Source organism: Diuraphis noxia, unplaced genomic scaffold, assembly GCF_037042655.1.
Source record: "Diuraphis noxia isolate RWA-SAM2 unplaced genomic scaffold, SU_Dnox_SAM2 contig0002, whole genome shotgun sequence".
Classification (NCBI taxonomy): Eukaryota; Metazoa; Arthropoda; class Insecta; order Hemiptera; family Aphididae; genus Diuraphis; species Diuraphis noxia.
Genome location: NW_028301712.1, coordinates 55,323,784 through 55,345,424, shown reverse-complemented (window position 1 = coordinate 55,345,424; position 21,641 = coordinate 55,323,784). Strand labels below are relative to the sequence as shown.

The 21,641-nt window shown below is 28.2% G+C and overlaps 1 protein-coding gene across 1 annotated transcript in view; it reads left to right on the top strand.

The window, feature by feature from the left end:
• The window catches only part of nAChRbeta1 (nicotinic acetylcholine receptor beta1), a 79,467-nt gene extending 58,163 nt beyond the window's left edge, over positions 1-21,304 (top strand). The window contains exons 6-9 of the mRNA XM_015519398.2: positions 5,804-5,974; positions 9,349-9,700; positions 15,250-15,644; positions 18,879-21,304. Coding sequence (XP_015374884.1) covers positions 5,804-5,974; positions 9,349-9,700; positions 15,250-15,644; positions 18,879-19,043 — 1,083 coding nt within the window. The 3' untranslated portion in view covers positions 19,044-21,304. The remainder of the gene's footprint in view (positions 1-5,803; positions 5,975-9,348; positions 9,701-15,249; positions 15,645-18,878) is intronic.
• The last annotated feature ends 337 nt before the right edge of the window (positions 21,305-21,641 follow it).

Below are 21,641 nucleotides of genomic sequence, written 5' to 3'. Positions count from 1 at the left end.
TAGATTTTCATGAAATATGCAAGTAACAACATACAAATAGATTACCTTAAAAATTATTATAAAATACAACGATATTGTAATTTGGGTTGAGTGTTAGAAAAATAATGGTCGTACTGTTGTGGAGATAAAGTGACACATCATATGTTTTATTTGAACGAACATTAGTTTAACCGCTTCAGTACTTATTTAAATGATTTTTACAATCGTTAAATCTTTGATTAACGTTCTTAATTAAAATTTGTTACTAAACTGTTTAAATCAATAATGAATAACGCGTTATGCGGAGTGTATTTCCACTTAATGAATTGTTGATTTGTATCTATATAAAAAACGTTATGAAACAATTATAAATTGTATCCGAACTCTGGAGAATTCAACAATGTTACAAACCGACATTTGATAAAATCCAAGTATAATTCGTGTCTTATATTAAAATTTAAAATGTATAGTAAAGAATAAATATGTAGTTTTGATTATTGAAAATATCAACTGTTTGCAGTATTTAATCTTAGGCCAATCTAATGAATAACGTCCAGTGACCATATCTTGATTAGTTACAGGGTGGTTTAGTTCAATTAAACTTAATATACACTTCGTACATTTCTGATGTTGTCAGACAGAATTCAATTGATTGGAATAAAAAAAAAATAAAACCAATATATGAAGCAACATTCAAATAGATTTAAAATATGAGGATAAACTCAAGTTTAATAGGCGATAAAAACCATGGACTGAATAGAGTAAAATATTGCTTAATAGCAAGTTTAGCCTTGCAATAGCTTAAAATCGGGTTTGGAAAATGTCTTCTGTAGTGTTGATTTATTTCAAGTTAAGAATAAATATTGATCCTCTGGAAAAATGATTTAAATGAACTAAATGAAGAGTATCGCATACTAAATAATAATTCTGAAGATTTTATTTTTACTTTTATGGTGAACTTAAGATCTACAAACTTCCAATGAAGCACAAATAAAATATTTAAAAGTGGCAATCTCATTCTTGTGAGAACTACACAGATTATCAGACACTGCTTCTTATGCTGCAGAGTTATTGGAATTAATAACAAAATCTATACGTAAAATTAATGTGTGCTGAATTGCGTCATGCTGAATGTTCAACTCTACATGGCATGGTGGTGTATTAAGGAGACTTATAATAATTAATATCATGCGAGGAATTTTTTTTTTCGTTACTCAATTTTAGCTCTATATACCTGTTGTTAAGTTTTGAAACAACACGGGATAGTCTGTTTAACCATTACTATTCAGCCTGTCACCGTCATTCATTAAAAAATATACACGGCACAGAAGTTGAAAGCCCACCCAACCACATCGAAAGCTGAGCTCACAATGCTAATCCACCATAATTTAACCTCATACTAACCTTTCCTATTCTAATCCTAAAATGGAACTTACAACCACCTGACTTCCCATTGTGTCATTCTTTAGTTATCCAAGGACAGATCATTTTCAAGCAGTACTGGGGCACTTAATATTGAAAGGGCCCTACGCTCTGCATGATCGATATTTTTAACTATATCTGTAACTATCGCATCAGCCAAACGATCATTTTCCAAATTGAAGCTTGTGAAGAATTATTTAAGAAATACGATTTCTCAAGAAAGACTCAATAATATTTCAATTTTAAATATAGAAAAATAGCACACTGAAGAACTAAATATTGACCAAGTAATTAACGATTTTGAAAATCAAAAAGTAAGGAAAAAAAATTTTTAAATCTAACACTAATATTCAAATTACGTAGGTAATACAATTAGTATTAATGATACTAATTTCTGACTTACGAATATAATATAATCATTATCACAAGTGATCTAATAATTTTAAATAGTCAATACCTAATATAATCTAGTTATTGTTATAATATACCTCATAACGTTTTAGATGTTATAACTTATTAAAATTCTTTGATATTACATTAAATTATATAAAACTTGTGTAAATTTGTTTGTCTCCATATATTTATTCTAATACATGGCACACTATAAATTGTGTACACCATTTATGGGGTACCTAGTACACCACTTTGCACCGGGGCGCACAAGTATCTAGCTACGGTACTGTTTTCAAGACACCTAAAAATGAATGTCCGGCTAGGTTTTCGACATTTTTCTTTCCGATTCATTCATTATTTTATTCTGTTTTTGTACAACGGATGTTTTCCACCATATGGTAAAAATAATGTCTGCCCAAGTCGGGGTCGGTCGGAGATGCCTCAAAGAACCGTTTCTCCAGAACATTTCTAGATCGAAAAAGTCACGAAGATCTACACGGATGCCAGACGTGCAAACCTAAATTACCAATATGACAACACAGTTCACATCATATATTCGTCGTTTTAAAAACAACAAAAAATGTGGCTGCGGGGATGTCAATCGGCTGTGTCGTAAATCGTAAAAACGTGCGCTGACAAACGAGAGACAATAACGTGGCATCCGTGGTAAAAGAAATGCCACTGATGGTCGGGTTGCATAGCGGAGGTGGTGGTGGTGGTGGTGGTAGTGTGAGGAAATTAATGTGGTGCTAGCAATTGGATGGGCTGGGGTGTAGCGGTCAGAAACACGTCGTAATCAAACGGGCGGCGGAAGAGTGTCATTAATAATACGCGCACGCAGCTGTCGGAAAACGTCGGCAATTTTTCGGTGAATTTCTCCGAAACGTCTATGGGTTTTTCACAATTTAATAATAACTACCAAACAGCAGCAGCCGTCGGAGGAGTTAAACGGCTGCCGAGATAAATGCCGCCCGGAGACAAATGCTCGCGCTGGGCCGCTGACGCTGCAGCGTGGGTGGGTGGGTGAGGGGGTGGGTGGGCGATAGTCGGATGGACGGGAGCGGAGGCGCGCGCACGCCTTTCGCCCATCGCGTTATAACGCTCCGCAGTCCGAACGCGCGCCGCCTCACCGTGGATTCTACTGTACCAGAGGCGGTATTATATATAAAAACGATTTTCCAGCCTTTCAACTGCCGTCCATCCGTCCCATCGCTGTCTGTTTGACCTTTGATCAATAACACACTATACCTACCTCTCTTACACGCCATGCACACACATATGCCACGTGTGTGCGTGTGTGGATGCTTTATACTTACACTAACACACTTGTTTACACGCCACCGGTACGTATTCGGTCAGCTGCTGCAGGTGCGGTCGTAATAAAAACGGACGAGAAGGCTACAGGAAGAGTGTGAGAAGCGAATACGTTGCACATACCCAACTGTTCTCATCAACCGCACCCGCGGGCAATTTTCGCCACATACGATTTAAGATGCTTTTTGAATAACTATTCATAAATATCATATCCGTTACTAAATAAACTGTTACTAAACTAATACCGAGGAGCGTACCCACACTCATGGATACAAAAACACAAAAAAAAAAAATATATATATATATTGTTAGTTATTTCATTCCACCTTTGTCTAATAATATTGGTAAGACATGATTTTTCATTTTTTGATTCTTAAATTATTCATACTATTGCAAATGATTTGCACAAAACATCTATAAAACAGTATCTAGGTATACACAAAATGAAAAGAAAACGTGTCTATTTAATGTTATAATGATCATGAGTTAGGTGTGGGGAATAAGTAAAGATGGTGATGGTTTAATAATTAAAATTTATGAATATGGCACAAAATATATACTCGGTAATTCGTACAACGTATACTTACCTTCTCGACACAATTGCCCGTAAGTCTTAACTCATATTATGTTTAATTAGATAATGCAATTGAGTATTAGAAATCACAAACATGTAATCTGGAATATTATATAATGTAATAGTGAATACATACCTATTACTCCGATATTTAGATCAATTTGTAATACTATAAACTATTAAATGTTTAGTTAAATTGATAGTTGTTAACAAGCGTGGATCTATTAATTATAAATAAGGATGCCCTTAGTGTCCTATCAAGAAAACTTAACGCTAACTCTTTATTATATATTTAAATCTCCTTTGTACGAAAAAGATACATAATATTAAATTAATTTATTTTTTATTTCCTACTTACTTTGCTCCTGCCTACTTCATGTATTCAGCCCTCCTCTAATTATAGATCTTTTAATTATTCAAGGTGAGGTCACAATTAACTCAAATCTTCCACTGACAGAAAACGATAACCTAACTATTAACTCCCTGCTTATATTTATTTAAAATAGATACTACAAACGTCAATGTTCTAAAGCACAATCTTACCCCTATTTTAGGACCAGATGGGTTCAGGTTTAAACAACAAAAGATTTTAAAAAAAATAAAAAACCGAACTGCCGCAGCCTTCAAAAACATTTTTGAAATATCTCATGTATTCCTATATGTAATTTTAGTAATTTTACATATTCAAACCTTGACACATTTATTCAATCAAAGTGGTAATCCCAGATACCTGCATCACTCCACTCACTTATAGTTCTTACTAATTAAATAACTGTGACTTAAAATTATTTTAGACAGTCTTGTATTTTAACATATAATTAAATTATATTAACAACTTTATAAATGTTAATAGACAAAAACATTGTTAGTCAAAACCCTGTAATAACAAAAATAAATTCAATGCATTGTATAGCATTCAATTTAAAATATTTATAAAATATTAGAATTAAATTAGTTTTTAATTTAAACCTAATTATTAAAAATTGATTATTAATTGTTATTAATCTAATTTAGAGATGCCAATAATTTGAGGTATAGTTTCAGGATTTTAGAATAGGTAGTTAATAATTATTAATTAGTATAAATTATAATATTATGTGATTACACAAAATACCTTATTGAATAATGCTTTCGCGATAATAAGTCAAAAGTCTTATAAATTTGTAGGTGTAAATAGCGTTTGAGATTTGGGGGGGGGGGACTGAAGCCCTAGCAATTGAACAAAGCTTTTATGCATGTAATTTAACACCTATAAAAAGGTTTTTAATACAACATTTAGGTAAGGTACCGACGTACCGTATTACTGTATACTGCATACTTAAATACAATATTGACAGAAAATTAAACTTGCTTAACATTTTTTCAAATGTATCATTTTATTTACTTATAATAAAGCACTTAAGCCCCTTCTTTTAAACAATTTATATTTTAACGAAATATTGTTATACCATTGTATAAATAAAATCAATTATACCTTTAAAATAATATAGTATATGACACAGTATATTAGGTTACGAAAATATTAAATCAAAATAACATGTGAATAAAATATGAAATATATTTATTATATATCATGTAAAATACTACTAAAGAATTCGATGAAGCTACAGAAATACAAAATAATAAGATTTAGTTGTGTTTTATATCCCTATTCTGTTTGTCGGTACTTACTGTTTGTACTATAATACTATTTTATCACGTTTAAAAATGTTTTCTATACATCCTTATAAGATTTATTTCGATTGAATTAATAAATACATAAATAAATGTAAAACATATATCATCATGTATGAATTTTTTACTTGAAAGCTTAAGATAATAATATTTTAAACATAATATACAAATAATCGTATTTATTCGTCCATTAATAAGTTTGTGTACGATTAAAATAAGAGTAAAATATACTGCTACAAACAATGTTGTTAGTTTTTTAGCGTTGGTGAAACTATCATAATACGATTATAATTATTAATTATATAATATTGATTTATGAGTTTAAAAATAATTAATAAATGTAATGTAAACAAGATTATTATGTCTTGCCTTAACTATATCTAGACTTGTTTATTATTATATTAATAATCTTAAATTAAATATCTAATGTTTTTTTATGATTCACAGAGCTCTTGCACCATAGACGTTACATATTTTCCTTTTGATCAACAAACTTGCATAATGAAATTTGGCTCTTGGACATTTAATGGCGATCAAGTATCGTTAGCGTTATACAGTAACAAACAGTTCGTCGATCTGTCTGACTACTGGAAATCCGGAACTTGGGATATTATAGAGGTATGGATAGATAAAGTAGTTAGGTATATTTATTAAAATTATTATGAATGCGAACTGTTATGGATTTTACACACAACACAAAATAAAACGTACATACCAATTGAATATTAAAATAAATAATAATCAATGTATTTATTATGAAATTAGTAGTAAAAATTATAAATATAATTACAAATTGTTAGTCTATCACTAGTCGTACCACGACTGACTGACTCCATGTGTGTTGTCGTGACGGTGCCACGTGTCAGTGTGTCACATCAAAAACCCTTATTCAGCGGATCCCAAGGTAGCAGCGTCGTCTGACACACACACTAAACATTATGATTGCAATGAAATACTTCATAAAAATAAAATATGTAATATTCAGGGGTTCTTAACAAAACCTAGAGAAAACATTTTTATAAAACTATTTAGGGTGACTTTTTTAGCGACACTTATTATTTGGAAAATAAACATTAGTGAACTTATTTTTTTATGCATACATTTAACTCAATATAAAATGACGTTTAAAAAAAAAATATACATGTTTTGCTATTTGTTTAAGTTTTTTACTTCTTCAAAAACATCATACAGTTATAGGTACCTATTATAAGAAAAAATGGTTCTATTCCATGTTTGAACTTTTGAATTTTAAATAATTCTGAATATATCAATACAACAATTGCATTCAAAACAATAATTAATAGAAATAAATGACATTATGGTTATTAGCTATAACTTAAAGGTACTTATTTAAAATTTAAATATGCGAAGGGGTGTATGTGGTAGATGTACCACGCAAAACGTTGGACCTTTTTTATATTCATAAAAACTTTAAATACGTACAACTAAAATATAACCTACTCGTATGAATTTCAATTTTATGCATAAAAATACTCCGGAAAAATATTGCTCTAGATTAATATTGTACCTAATTTGTCCTTCAAAAAAGTGAAAAAAAAAATTAAAAATTATAGAAATATGATATATAATATATTTTTTTAACAAACATGTTGATTGTAGGACTGTAAATTATGTAAATAAAATATTTTCAAAAAAGTTTAATATGCGTCACACTTGCATGTGTTATCTTCATCTTACCAAATAGAAAACATAGCTATAATTAACGTTCATAATTTTTAATATTGTGTTGTGAGCTTTATTATTAATTATTAGGATTAATTTTATTACCTATTACCAAACTTAAAGGTAAGGAAAATTATATATTTATATTCTCTCATTAGTTTTTACATTATTTTAATATTTTAAAGATTATTATATTATTCATCTAATTACATTTTAAATAATTTTAGCACTATTAGTTTATTGTTATAAATTATATAGGTATTTATATATATTATGGATGTACCTACTTATATAATAGTAATCTTTATTTTTGGTTCAACCTTCGTGATATTTATTACACCGGTATGATTTTAAATAATTTTAAATAAATAAATCAATAGGTATTTAATAAATATAATAAATTGTACCTATTTTATTCTGATATTATATTATATCATAGTGAATGGGGTCGTTATTAGTTATGGAGATATCAATGAATGTATTTAAAAAATGAATGTTGCAATAGTTACCTACTGTGTAAATAAAAAATGTATTATCCTATTCCTAAAATATCATTGTACTTTTAATATCATTGAAATAAAGTATGATAAAAATTTAATAAAACCCGTACAAAAATGATGTTCATTTATGATATGACAAATATTGCTATGCTTTTCGTGTCGGATCTAAGAATCCTCTTGGTATTTCTATTTGATCTCCCTGAGATAATATTAACTCAATTTACATTAGAACGGTGCTAGTAAACCACTATATTGTATTTTATTGTGGATAGTATAAAATGTGACTTCTTATGGAGCTTATGATTTATGATTGAATATTTGAAAGTAGAAAATATAACAAACCCATACAAACTAAGTAGGTACTAAAAACTGTTTTTATAAATTATTTCAAACATTGTTCTGTTTGAGTATAAATATTTCATATAAAAACGTGGACAAATTTCTATCTAGATTTAATATACAAGCCACGAAAAACACTAGGTAACCACCTAATTTAAATTTGTATTTTAAAATAGATACATGAATCAAAATAAATTCGCAACTGTATTTCTTTAACCTAAATAAAAACATGATACAATTATATTTACTTAAAATAAAATAAATCTTTGCACATGTATTAGTTGGCAATATAATTAAGTGAGTAAAAACATTATTAATAAATAACAAATAATAACTATGAGGTGGAAATTAAAAATAATTAAATATGATTGATATAAATTTAGAATATTAAATTTTTATTATTTTACGTGTTAATAGAAATAAATATGCCAAAATTTGATCATAATCATGAACTATTTATAAATTATTACTTTATTTCAGTGGATGTTGAAATTAAAAATAGTCATCAACAAGATTTGAATATTTATTATATTTGTTAACTAAGAATATGAAAGTAATATCAAGTTATATATGTTTTACTATTAGTAATAATTCAAACAACTATTTATTTTTTTTTAAATAAATGACACCATAAATAACCTAATATATAAAATATTACTCCCTGGTGCATTAATTAAATTTTTTGTTACCTTTGAAAAATAACGAAGAGAATTAAACTTCTGAATATTATTTAAATTAATAAAAAATCCAACCTTACAAGAATTATTTCACTTCAAATAATATTATATACTTTAACAATTTAACATTTCACTTTTAAAGTTTTCGATTATTATTATAGGTGTCATTTATAAAATATGTTACACGATCCCCGTTAAAATAATTTTTGAAAAAATAACGATGACTACCCAAAAATGTATATCAAGTTTCCAACGCAAAAACATTAAAGACATTCATATGCATATACATATTAAATTATTTTTTTAACAAACACTAAACATTTATTATTTTTAAAAATAGGTAGTTTGGGAAATATTTTTTTTGTTATACACAAATTTTAATAAAATTAACTACCAACTTTTTTAAATTTGACTGTTATATATCAAGGCTCACATAAAAATTTTTTACTAAGAAATATGGAATTAAAAATGTAAATTATCATTTGTAAAAGTATATAGCATATAATTTTTTAACGATAAAATACAAATTTATTTAAAAATAATATATTTGTTTATAATGACTGTTTTTATATTTGTTTATAATGACTTAAATTATGCAAGGAAAATGTTTTCAAAAACATTTATATTTTTAATAACAATGATTGTGTTTCATGTTAAGATAATGACCCTGTGTATACATATAAATAATTGTATATACTATATAGTATAGGATACGCCCATGCATGTTATACATTTGTAAAAGCAAATTTTTTCAAATCAATTTTTTTTATCTTTATTGTTTTTTTGTTTGAAGGTGCCTGCTTATCTGAACGTATACCAGGAGTCGCCTACCCAGACGGACATAACGTTCTACATAGTGATTCGAAGGAAAACTCTGTTCTACACAGTGAATTTGATACTGCCCACGGTCCTCATATCTTTCCTATGCGTGCTAGTGTTCTACTTGCCAGCCGAAGCCGGCGAAAAGGTCACGCTGGGCATCAGCATTTTACTGTCACTAGTCGTCTTCCTACTGCTTGTCTCCAAAATACTGCCACCCACTTCTTTAGTACTGCCGCTCATCGCCAAATACTTGCTATTCACGTTCATCATGAACACCGTCAGCATATTGGTCACTGTTATCATAATCAACTGGAACTTTCGAGGTCAGTGCTCCAATTTACGTGTACTTATGGTGTGACACTATAACAGTCATACACCATAATCAGTGCCATGTTAAGAGGGTGGGAAAGCGCAACTTTCGTGGATGGAAATTATTTTTGAAAAGCGTTTTTGCTAATAGCATATTATATTTAGTTTTTATTTTTAGGTTAATAAAAATCGATGGTATCATTGATACACCACTGTATTGATAAAACAATGTAATATTATATATTATAACCAATAGTCTTGATCAATCGAAAACCTCAATGGCACGAATAATTTTAGTTGTTCGTTATTTTTATTTTTTTTTTCTAGAAATTTGAGTTATCAACACTACCTATAGATTATATCGTATAATAATTTTTAAAAAATCGGCAAAAAAAATAGAGTTTGCATTAGAATACTTAACGTGGCACTGAATACACTGCAGTACACTTAATTTTAAATAATACGTACCTATACAGTAGACTTGGTACATATTAATATTACGTGATACCATACCACTTTAAACAGTAGACGCCATCATATAGCTAAAATATTATATGTCTATATTGTTATTTGTTAATGCTTTTGTAGTGTTCTTACAAACGCCGCCTATAGATAATAATATATAATACCTATTATGTTGAATATATAGTAACAATTATTGTAACCCGGGCCGCCGCCACAGACCACGTCGCGAGTACACGACTAATTCGCACTAACGCCTTTTTTACGCTATAGCCGCTGCCACCCACCGCGCCGCCGTCCGCCTCAGCAGACGCGATGACGAAGACACGGTGGTGCAGCGTAGAGACGAAAACCCATTAAACCAATATGAATGGAAACTGCACACATGTATGTGTGTGTGTATCATTTTAAAACAGTACGCCATGTACAAGAATATTATCTGAACAGTGCCAAAACTATACCCTTTTCCAAAAACAATAGCCATAAAGCCATAATATAACCGACCGTATGACACACAAAACGTTATAATTTGCCAGTATCATTATATATATATATATATATATATAATAATAATAAAAAAGACCATATTACGCTTTGTGAGCCTTAACCGAGGACTCAGGACCGGCGATCAAAGGGCTTTGCCACAAAAGTATATATATATAAATCCGGGCATTTGGGAATGCCACCACCGCCGCCGCTTTTCCACCACCGAAACGTGCAAGCTCGAGTGAGAGAGAGAGGGTGTATGTGTTTATATGTATGTATGTATGTATATTATATTTATCTATGTGTGTGTGTGTGTGTGTGTGAGAGAGAGAGAGAGTGGCTGTGGGTAGATGCGCTAACCAACGCCCTTACCGTAACAGTGGCCTTCTATTTCACGCGACGATGCCACACACTGACACTCCTACCGAAGAATAGCGCCGTTCCACACACCAGCCACGTTTGTTTTTCCCATCAGTTCTTCCCTTGGTCGTTTTTATGAAGATTTCACAGATTTCACGAGATTGTCATGTTTCGTCGACGTATAATAATATATTATAAAGCTTTCTCGATTTCCCATGTATACAATATGAACGGCTGCAATAATAATAATAACGATGATAAAGGAGAACGACGTACGTTCTCCGGCAGGTCAGCCCCCGTCACTCACCGATCGCCCATCAGTTTTAAATCGTGAATTATGGTTTTTTCCTTCACCATTCCACCCGGACCATCATTATCCACACCACACGCGTACTCTGCCGAAATGAAATTCATACCGCGAAGCAGCAATCAATAATTGGTCAACGGTTCGTGTAATACACATCAAACACTCGATATTATACATATGTATACAATATGATATATATATATAAGTACTTATACGCACAGATATAATGGGCCGTTTTTGTGAAAAGTAATAGCTGGCAATAATAACGAGAGAAATACAAAACGTGGTGCTATACCTTATATTTAATATATTGGTATTTTTTAAATTTTTTTTTAATAAATATTGTGTTTTATTTGACAGCGTTTAAAGATTTATAACAGACATTTACAATGGTTGTTGTTATTTTTTCGCTTATTGCGAATATTTCAAATAGGTACAATACCGATACAGTTTTGTGAAAAATAAACATAACTTGCATCTCGCGTTGTATACGTATGATTCAATAAATTAAAATGACGATTTACTGGTTTATAATAGGTAATTAGTTTAATATGTCTTTGTAGCAAAATTTTCTTTATGATGTGATATAACTTTTAATTTATTTACCCTACTAAAGTAGTTGTACCTATAGCTTTTTAAGAGCATACACCTAAATACTTTAAAAGTAGGTACCTACCTATTAATTGTAAACAATAAATATACATAGAATATTGTAATTAACTATCGTCTTATAATGATCACTATCATAAATTACATATTGATTTTTAAATTTCTAAATAAAAATCAAATTCAAATCCTGGTCTACAAAAATAATGAATTTATTTGAAATCTGAATATAGTTTTACATTTTTGTTGCTCGCATTATTTATACTTGAGTTCAACTGAATGTTATAAAATATGATTGTGCTTTAATAAACCTTTATTTTAAGTTACAGATAAAATTACAGTATTGTTAGTCTTACATAATACACTTTTATAGTAATTAATAATAGACATGGTTGCTGAAACCCGTATTCAATCTCTGTTTTCAATACAAAAGTTCTGAAACCTGGGGTCTAAAAGATAAACGAATTTTTTGATAGATAACCGTAATTCTCTACAGCACAATTAAAATCAAATCATATTATACCGTGTATTGAATTTCTGTAAACAAAAGAAAAGAACAATAATGTGTTTCCAATTTTAAGTTCTGTCTTCTAAATGATAAAAAAAATTAACTAATCCTTTTATACATTCCAAACTATTATAACGTTGATTAAATTGTTGCTTGTTAATAAACGTGTGTTTTATAATGTAATTATATTTAATTTGATTTGTAAATCCACGGAATTTGTCACGGGAAATTTTGAACATAACTATCTGGGTATTAAACGACGAATTAAACACAAATTTCGAATCTTATGGAATTAGTATTTTTTACGGCCGTCGGACAACGAAGTGCACGGGGATCAGCTAGTAATGATATAATCAATAATTTTAAAAAATAATTTTTTTTAAAAATAAGTATAATAACATACCATACTGCTTACATAAATTGCTTAACATTTTAAGTTTTTATAGAGGAAGTATTTATTATACTTTTTAAGTTATTACAAAGTATAATAATTAAAAGTTACATAAGAGAAAAACGACCAGTGACCAAATAACAGTGTGCCTACTACCTACACAAAATGTCTAACCATAACACTGTTCGTTAATAAATACATTTTTTACATCTGTGTCAAATAAATATAATTTTAACTTCTCAACATTATTTAAAATAGTATTTTTACAATTCCTACTTTGTCTATTTAACAAAACTATAATAAATTCACCAGATTTCTTGTTATTTTTGGAATATTTTTTTTTCGAATTACCATGCACCAAGTTCCAACTCTTTTAAATTCATATCGATAAAATATTAATAACCTTATTCTTATGTACTAGGATCAACTTATTACACTCTTTCGTTCTTCACACTGGCTTACATGTATTATAGTACTCCGGTATAATTGTACGAGAAATAATTTCTCAAGAGTATACAATACATATTATTAAAATTCAGTAATTCATATTTCATTAACATATAAAAATAATAATCGTAAATACTAATCCCATTATTATTTTTTAAGCCTATCATTGAATGTCAAAAATAAATACAAAATATAGCATGCGTAAGAAAATGGATTTTATACATAGAAAACAAAAAACATTGACTTTTAGTTTCCATAGAAACAAGGAATAAAGTAGCAAAAGCAATGTATATGTATATTATGCATTGAATGCTTAATTTAAAACAGAAATAAAATAATAATCTTCAGTACCAAAATCTTAAATACAAAAACTAATTTATAAATGAAATACTTTTATAATATTCTAAATACGATAAATTAAATATAAAACAATCGATTACTTTTGATTATTTAACAAATATTTGTTATCGTTTTATTTTATTTTTTGCATGATAACTTCTATTCGTATAAAGAATAACAAAAATGTATTCGAAACAAAAATTCAATGACAATAAGTTAGATTTCATTATTTTAAATTTCCAAATAAAATAGTGTAACTAAAAATTATTTTTTATGTTTGCCAATATTAGTTATTAGTTATTTGGAAATTTATAATTGATTACAAACATGTTTCTATAAAATTAAAATAAATAAATAATTAATTATCATCACGTATTCACGTAAGTTTAAACTGCCAGTTTTATATTTAAAAATCTATCCGTAGATTCCAAAATTACGAAATAATTATTATTTGCAAATCGTAATCTTTTTTGGTAATTAATAGTTTCTAGTAATTAACAATTATTGTTTCTTTAAAACGCTGGAAAACATAGCTCTATATTCAGTTCCATAAGAAGTTTTAAGAATAAAATAAGATTTTGATAAAATTTGTAACAATATTTTTGTAAAAAATATTTGAATAAATTAAGATTAATTTATTATAAATAGAAAATGATCAATAATCAATAATTCCAAAAAAAATAAATATAAAAATAAAATATGTTAACTTAATTTTATCTCGCACATGAAATATTATGCCATTGGTTGTATTTATACGTTTATATAAACTTTTTACTATTTAGTATATTGACTGAATTGCATAAAATTATATTATATTGTACTTAGGCGTAATCTAGAGTAAATTCTTAGGGAAAAGAGGCAATCATTGGTAAATCTGAAAATCTATAAGGTAAAATTACACCATTTCGCCATTGCCCCCTCCCCGGATTACATCTATGATGTGTTGAGGCGGCGGCACGATAAAGTTATAATCTATTTTGAAGAGTTTAAATACGTAGTTGCATGTTAATCATTAAGTATTTATTTATTGTATCAATATTATGATATCTAATGTGTGCGCTGTAATTATATGATAAATTAGTTAGTATATAATATATATTATATATATATATATATATAAATACAATATAGTTATCAACGTAACGATTATATTAGTCTTTAAGTTATTTTAATCAATTATTGTGTGTTTGACAAAGACAAATCTAAAATTAAGTTACAGCTTGGAAATGTAATACGTTGTGCGAATATATTCCGAAGATGATACCGGTTGAAATCAATATCACCGTATTACATATCCATAACTGTATAGCTTCAAAAGTGGTGTCATTTCACAACATTTTCATTAAAATATAAGTCTATAATCAGTATAAACGAAACCAATAATATGATCATAAAATCACGAGTATAATCAATAATAGGTTAATTAAAAATAATGGAATTGGGTGAATACGGACATGCTTGAGTCCCAAAAATGACGCCACCGAGAGCATTATAATTAAGTACATATATACAATATATTATTTCAATTTATATACTTGTCTAACTAATCATTTCGTCTCTAATAAATACGCAACTCATAATTTACACAAATAAATTATAGAGAAGCACAGTTGGTTCTTTTACCCTGTATGCAATTGCGTATCAAATCTGTTCTCAGGACCTCGTACCCACCGTATGCCACCTTGGATCAGGACTGTGTTCCTATACTATCTTCCGGCATGCATGTTCATGAAACGGCCGAAGAAAACGCGACTAAGGTGGATGATGGAAATGCCGGGCATGAGTGGTCCGCCGCATCCGCACCACACGTCGCCGTCGGACCTACCCGCACCTGCGCCCCCAAGTTCCGCGACGCCGTCCAAACACAAGATGGAGGCAATGGAGCTGGCCGACCTGCATCATCCCAACTGCAAGATCAACCGAAAGGCAAGCGCGGAGCGGAGGGAGAGTGAAAGCTCCGACTCGCTAATCTTATCACCGGAGGCATCCAAAGCCACCGAAGCAGTGGAGTTCATCGCCGAACACTTGAGGAACGAGGATCAATACATACAGGTGATTGATTGACCGTCTATTTTATCTCGGAACAACCAACAACGGTCTAATACCATCGTACAAATAATGCAATATCATATACTTAACTAACAGGCGCACTCTTATACGACCTTGTTTGACTGTGTAAATTTAAATTATCATCATATGCGTACACTGATATACTTACTACCTCTTCAGAACTTGTATTTTTATGTAATTACAATAAGTTTACATTTAACACACTTATCTCATACGCTTAATCGTCTGAAATAACTACCAACTGATTTGATATTAAAATTTGTATACATTAGGAAAAAAGCGGCGAAGTGGATGTCATTCTGCTGCATAGTAGGTTATAAGTGAGATACTGTAATGGATGAATGATATTAATTTCGAATTTAATGATATAATATCATTTTATACGAACAATTTCTATAAATAACTTGATTATAATTGAAATATTTTGAAAATTTTATCAAATATGGGAATAAATAAAATAAACATGTGGTATAAATTTTATGTTTCTACAGTTGTTCGTTTTTGAATAACAAGAAAATAAAAATATCAGTACAAGTGAAATTGAGTGAATATCCAACGTTGTAAACATTTGAAATTCAAATGTTATAAAAAATTTAATTTGACTTTCCGGTAGACATTTTTTATTTAATAAAAGTAGACAAACTTACGAAGAAATTCGTATAGAATTTTCAAATCTTAGATTTAAAAAAATAAATTTCTAACTCAAAATATTTTGAACATTTTTGTGATTTTTACATATTTTTTCAGAATTCAAACTTTAAATGCTTATTAAAAAAAATGTGACTATGTATTTTTAATACTTTTAACTAAAAATTTAACAATATATAATGAGTCTTGTATTACATTTTAAAGCTTTTTTATCCAACGGATAAAATTGTATTGACATTTATGGAAAAAAGAACGAAAAAAATTGAAAATTATTTAAATATTTAAAATATTTTGAAAATATTATCATCTATAGAAAATTCCTGTATAAACAATATCTAAAACCAATTTTCTCAAAAACATTTGAACCTCCCTAATGCACCAACTAGATTCACTTTTCAACCGATAAAGTTACTGAAGTTTAAAATCGAAATATTATTACAACTTATATTGTGTAAAAAACACAACATTGTAAAATCAATACATTCGTCGTTACGCTATCTAAAAGGAGAAACTTAAATTTTTTCAAAAATATTTTTTTGTTATGATTTTAAAATTAAGTACAAAAAATTTTAAAAACATACATTTTCAAACTGGGAAAATAACTTGTGATAAAAAAATCATACTCTTCCTCGATTTATAACAACCAGTGAATGTTTGGAAATATTGCAATCATACACACTCCATTTTTATTCCACTCGAAATATAATGTCTGAAAACCATTGTTAAGAGTACATAATAATACATGTCTGCAGGATTCGATATTTCGTTTGTAGGCTTATTGTTTATAGTGATTCGTATTTTGATAACATATAAGTTCACGTTCACAAATATTACCAGTACAAAAGCTGACGTAATTTTTGTTTTTTATAGTATACCTAATACTTTAAAATGATAGGATGATGTGCGATGTAGCTATTTTTAATTTATATTATTTCACGTCTTTTTTTATATAAATATTCTCAATTAGGTATGTACAATTATTTCATTAAGCTCAAAATTGAAATACCCTATGACACTTTATTTATCTTAATTGTAAGTATAATATCAATAATGAGCAATTACTCGATATTTTTATGAGCCTATCTGAACAGAAATTCTTATTTTTTATTCTCGCTTCACTCAACTCAGTGCATTGATATAGGACTTTTTTAAATTTTTAAATAAGCTAGTTTCATACAACTTCCAGTCAAATGCCATTAGTGGGTGACTTCTTACGCATGTACTCATGTATTATTGTAACCCTTATCAAATATGCTAATTGTGCATAATTGTACCTACACATTGTATATATTATTGATTTATGATTGCAAAGAACATTTTATTCTGACAGTTCACTTATTTTTTTCCCCAGCCCTTTTAAACTTTCTTAATAAAGAATTATTTTAGTTATTGAATCTCATACACTTTCATCGAACACTGACACAAAACTATTGTTAATAAATAGTTAAATATATTTAATATATTACCGACAAATTACTTAAATATTTTTTTTTTTTTTATTTTGTCTTAAGTATAATTTAATTTTGTAATATATTTAAAAGCATATTAACATCAATATAAATACGCTATAGCAATATTATGATAGACGATAGTTCAAAACTTAAAAAAAAAAAGCATGGTGTTGTTAGCATATTAAAATTAATTCATTGAAATTTAAATCCAATAACTCTGATTCACTTAAAAATATAATAACGAATATGTAGGTCATGTTTGAAAATTTATATTGCTTAATAAAACCATTTAGATAATTGAGGATATAGTGTTCATGTGACTAACTTTATAAATTAATATTCATGTATAATAAATAATAACATAAAATTGAAATTAATCGTTAATGTAGTGTGTGATATTATGACATCTATTTGACTGAACCAAGACAATTATTATATGGAAAAACGTAGTATCTATCACGTGTTCAGTAATTTAGAGTGCGAATCTTTAAAGGTAGATATTCCATTTTATAAAGTAATTAAACATTAATTATTTGTTTAATTACTTAATAAATTATGATTTATGAATAATTTTACTAGGTATTCTATAATAGGTACTACTAATTATTCGAAAACCTAGTATGGTGAATGGTCAAACAGTCATAGAATGAATAAACTTACCTATTTTAGATTAAAAATGAAAAATTTAAAACTATTTCCATTAAAAACATATATACTAGAAGTAAAAATATTGGTAAATAGATATTTTTAGTATACTACTAGTTTACTACTAGTCTTCTACTAATTACTAGTCACACTATAATCAATATCTACCTACTTACTAACAACATGGAACGTGGAAAAAAATAAGATTAGTGATAATATCAATATACCTATTCAATATTATTATAATTAAAAACGTTACACTAATTTCCCAATAGATATTCATTCATGTATAAAATCAACAAATTTATGAAACAGTTACTCGTTGATTAACACATAAATGGATATTAATTATTAAGTACAAAACTCGAATAGTTGAGTGACCATTATATCGGTGATAAATGTAAATTACTCAATCATCTGGTGGTGGGAGTGGGGTCTCTCCATACCACTACCTCCAATTTTTTGATTGCAGATAAGAGAAGACTGGAAGTATGTAGCGATGGTTATTGATCGGTTGCAATTGTATCTGTTCTTCTTTGTCACCACCGCCGGCACCCTTGGCATACTAATGGATGCCCCTCATATATTCGAGACTGTCGACCAGGACAAAATCATCGAAATCTACGGCGGAAAATAAACATTTAAGAAATAAAAAGATTTATAGATGAAAATGCTCAAGTTAGAACTAATTTGCTTCAGAGGAGTTATTTAAAATAATAATAATAATTAAAATAATAATTGTATTATTTTAAATTTAATGAACAAAAAAAAAACAGTACCCTATATAAAACCATCGAGTTGTTATTATTAATATAAAAATACAACTTAGTTAGTTTAAGTGCCAAAAAAAAAAGAAATGTTATTTATTACTATTGTGTAAAATAATTAATGATGTTTAAGAAAAAAAACAAATAATATTACTAATATTTTTAGATTAGTGTTAATGTTGGAATGAACAACTCGCGAAAATGTCTCGAACGTCCGTACGTATACTGTTTGTATTGCAAAAATATCCTAAGGGGTTTTGAATGTGCTCAAATCGTTCATTTTCCAAGCACAACACACAGGGGGATGATTTATCACAGATTTGACCCAAATTTATTTTGTCCTTTAGAATTTCTCGTATTTCCGCTGCGTCCCTTCCAATAACGCATCGGTATGCTGTGAACCACTCACCCTGTGTAACTCCAATGTGCCAATAACGTTGACGTGACAGAAGATAAACTGAATTTTTTTTGCTCAAACTCGTCGCGTATAATATGTAAACAAAATAACTGACCCAAAGTTATTATTTTATAGGTTTTTCTAACGACAATAATTAAAAAGAAAAGCCGAAACATATTATTATTACCGCAATGTTTGTTTATAATTATAGTTTAATGTTTTTCATAAATACTTCCTCATCTAAATATATTAAAATCTTCGCTCAAATATTTTTCGCTTATGCTGTATTATAGACGATGACGTCCGGGACATATTCGTCAAATTTGGAACCAACGTTTGGTGTACATAACTATTATTGTTATATTTTTTTATTTTTTTTTTTTATTTCTCAGTTTAGTAGAAGTCATTCCGTGCCCGGTTTTGTCTAGAACACTCAAATTATGAACATTACCTATATAAGAATAACTGAGCGGTCTACTATTATGTTATACGTATTCGAATGTACCCAACGATTGTCTGGGTAGTGGAGCTAACCGGGCTAATATTACTGTCCACAGGTTAAATCCAACGCTGGTTTCAAAGTGATCATATTATATACAAATTAATCGTTAGAAACCGTTTGCAACTTTCTAGCATAACCTATGTTATAATCAAATTTATATTAAATACTAATATCTAATCATTTATTGTTATTATTATTATGATTATTATTATTATTATTATTATTATAGTGTGCACTAACGGCATACGGCTCACGTTAGTTGTATACTAGAATTTAGTTTATTTTATTGTTTAATTAAAAAAAAAACATTAATTTGTTTTTGTTTTTGTTTTTTGTGTAGTGTGTGTTGCAAAATTTTGGTGTACGTACAATTTTGTTACTGCGTTTTAATATTATAATAATGTTACAACCCTTGAAAAGGGAATTTTTTTAAGTATTGTATAAAAATAATAAATATAGTTAAGTCATGGAAGATATACAACACAGCTGTTACAATCATCCGTGTACACAATAATAATTTAATTACAAAAAAAAAAAAAATTAAGAAATTCAGACAATCTCATCCAATTGTAAAATGTTTATGTAATTTCTGTTTGTGTTGGCTAGTGTATAAAAAATAACAAATGTTAAGAATAAAAACAGTTCGTTATATACCATTGCGCAATGTTTGAAATGAATCGATCATTTTAAGAAACAGTATTGTTCTTATTTAAGTATCTAAGATCTTTTAAGATGTTGGATAATGTTTTGGCTTATTTTTCGTTAATTTATTTTACAATTAATTTGTTTGTAAGTCAAATAATGCAACAAAACTGAAAATAACGAATTATAAAACTATGATGTTTGTTTGTTTTTTTTTTTAATTTCGAACTAGTCGTTTATTTGTTATTAATTATTATTATTATTATTATTATTATTATTATTATTATTATATAATTGTTAAAATAAAAAGTCTGGTATTATAATGGATGTATAGTATCTGCGCAATAAAATTCATATTTAGCGACATTTATTAAATTGAAACTTGAAACAATTTTTTTTTACATGTATAATTTAAATAGATAGGCTACATTATTCGCATTTTTACAAGTAAAAAAAAAATGTCTGAACAAAATGTGTTGTGAAACAGAATAAAAAAATTAAATAACTAAGATATATTATATATAATATAAATTTGTAAACGTTTTAAAATAAATTATAGCCAAATAAATTAAACAAATTTATTGCTTGAAGTACTGTGGTTTTTTTTAGTAAGGTTTATAAATATATGATACCTACTTATTAGTTCTTAACAATTTTGCTATAAATAATAAAAACCGGTTATTTATTTTTAATGTTATTTTTTAAATCAATATCAAATAGGTACCAAGGTTGAAAACGTCCAGTTTGCAATTAATTATATAAATATAATAATACATGGTACATTTTTCTTCCACAAAGCCACATAGGTACTTAAAGTTTAACAATAAACAGAATTGTTGGTAATTAAAATACGTCTATACTACATAAATTATAAATATATTTTCATACTGCACATATATTTATTCGTATTATTTTCAAATTGTATAA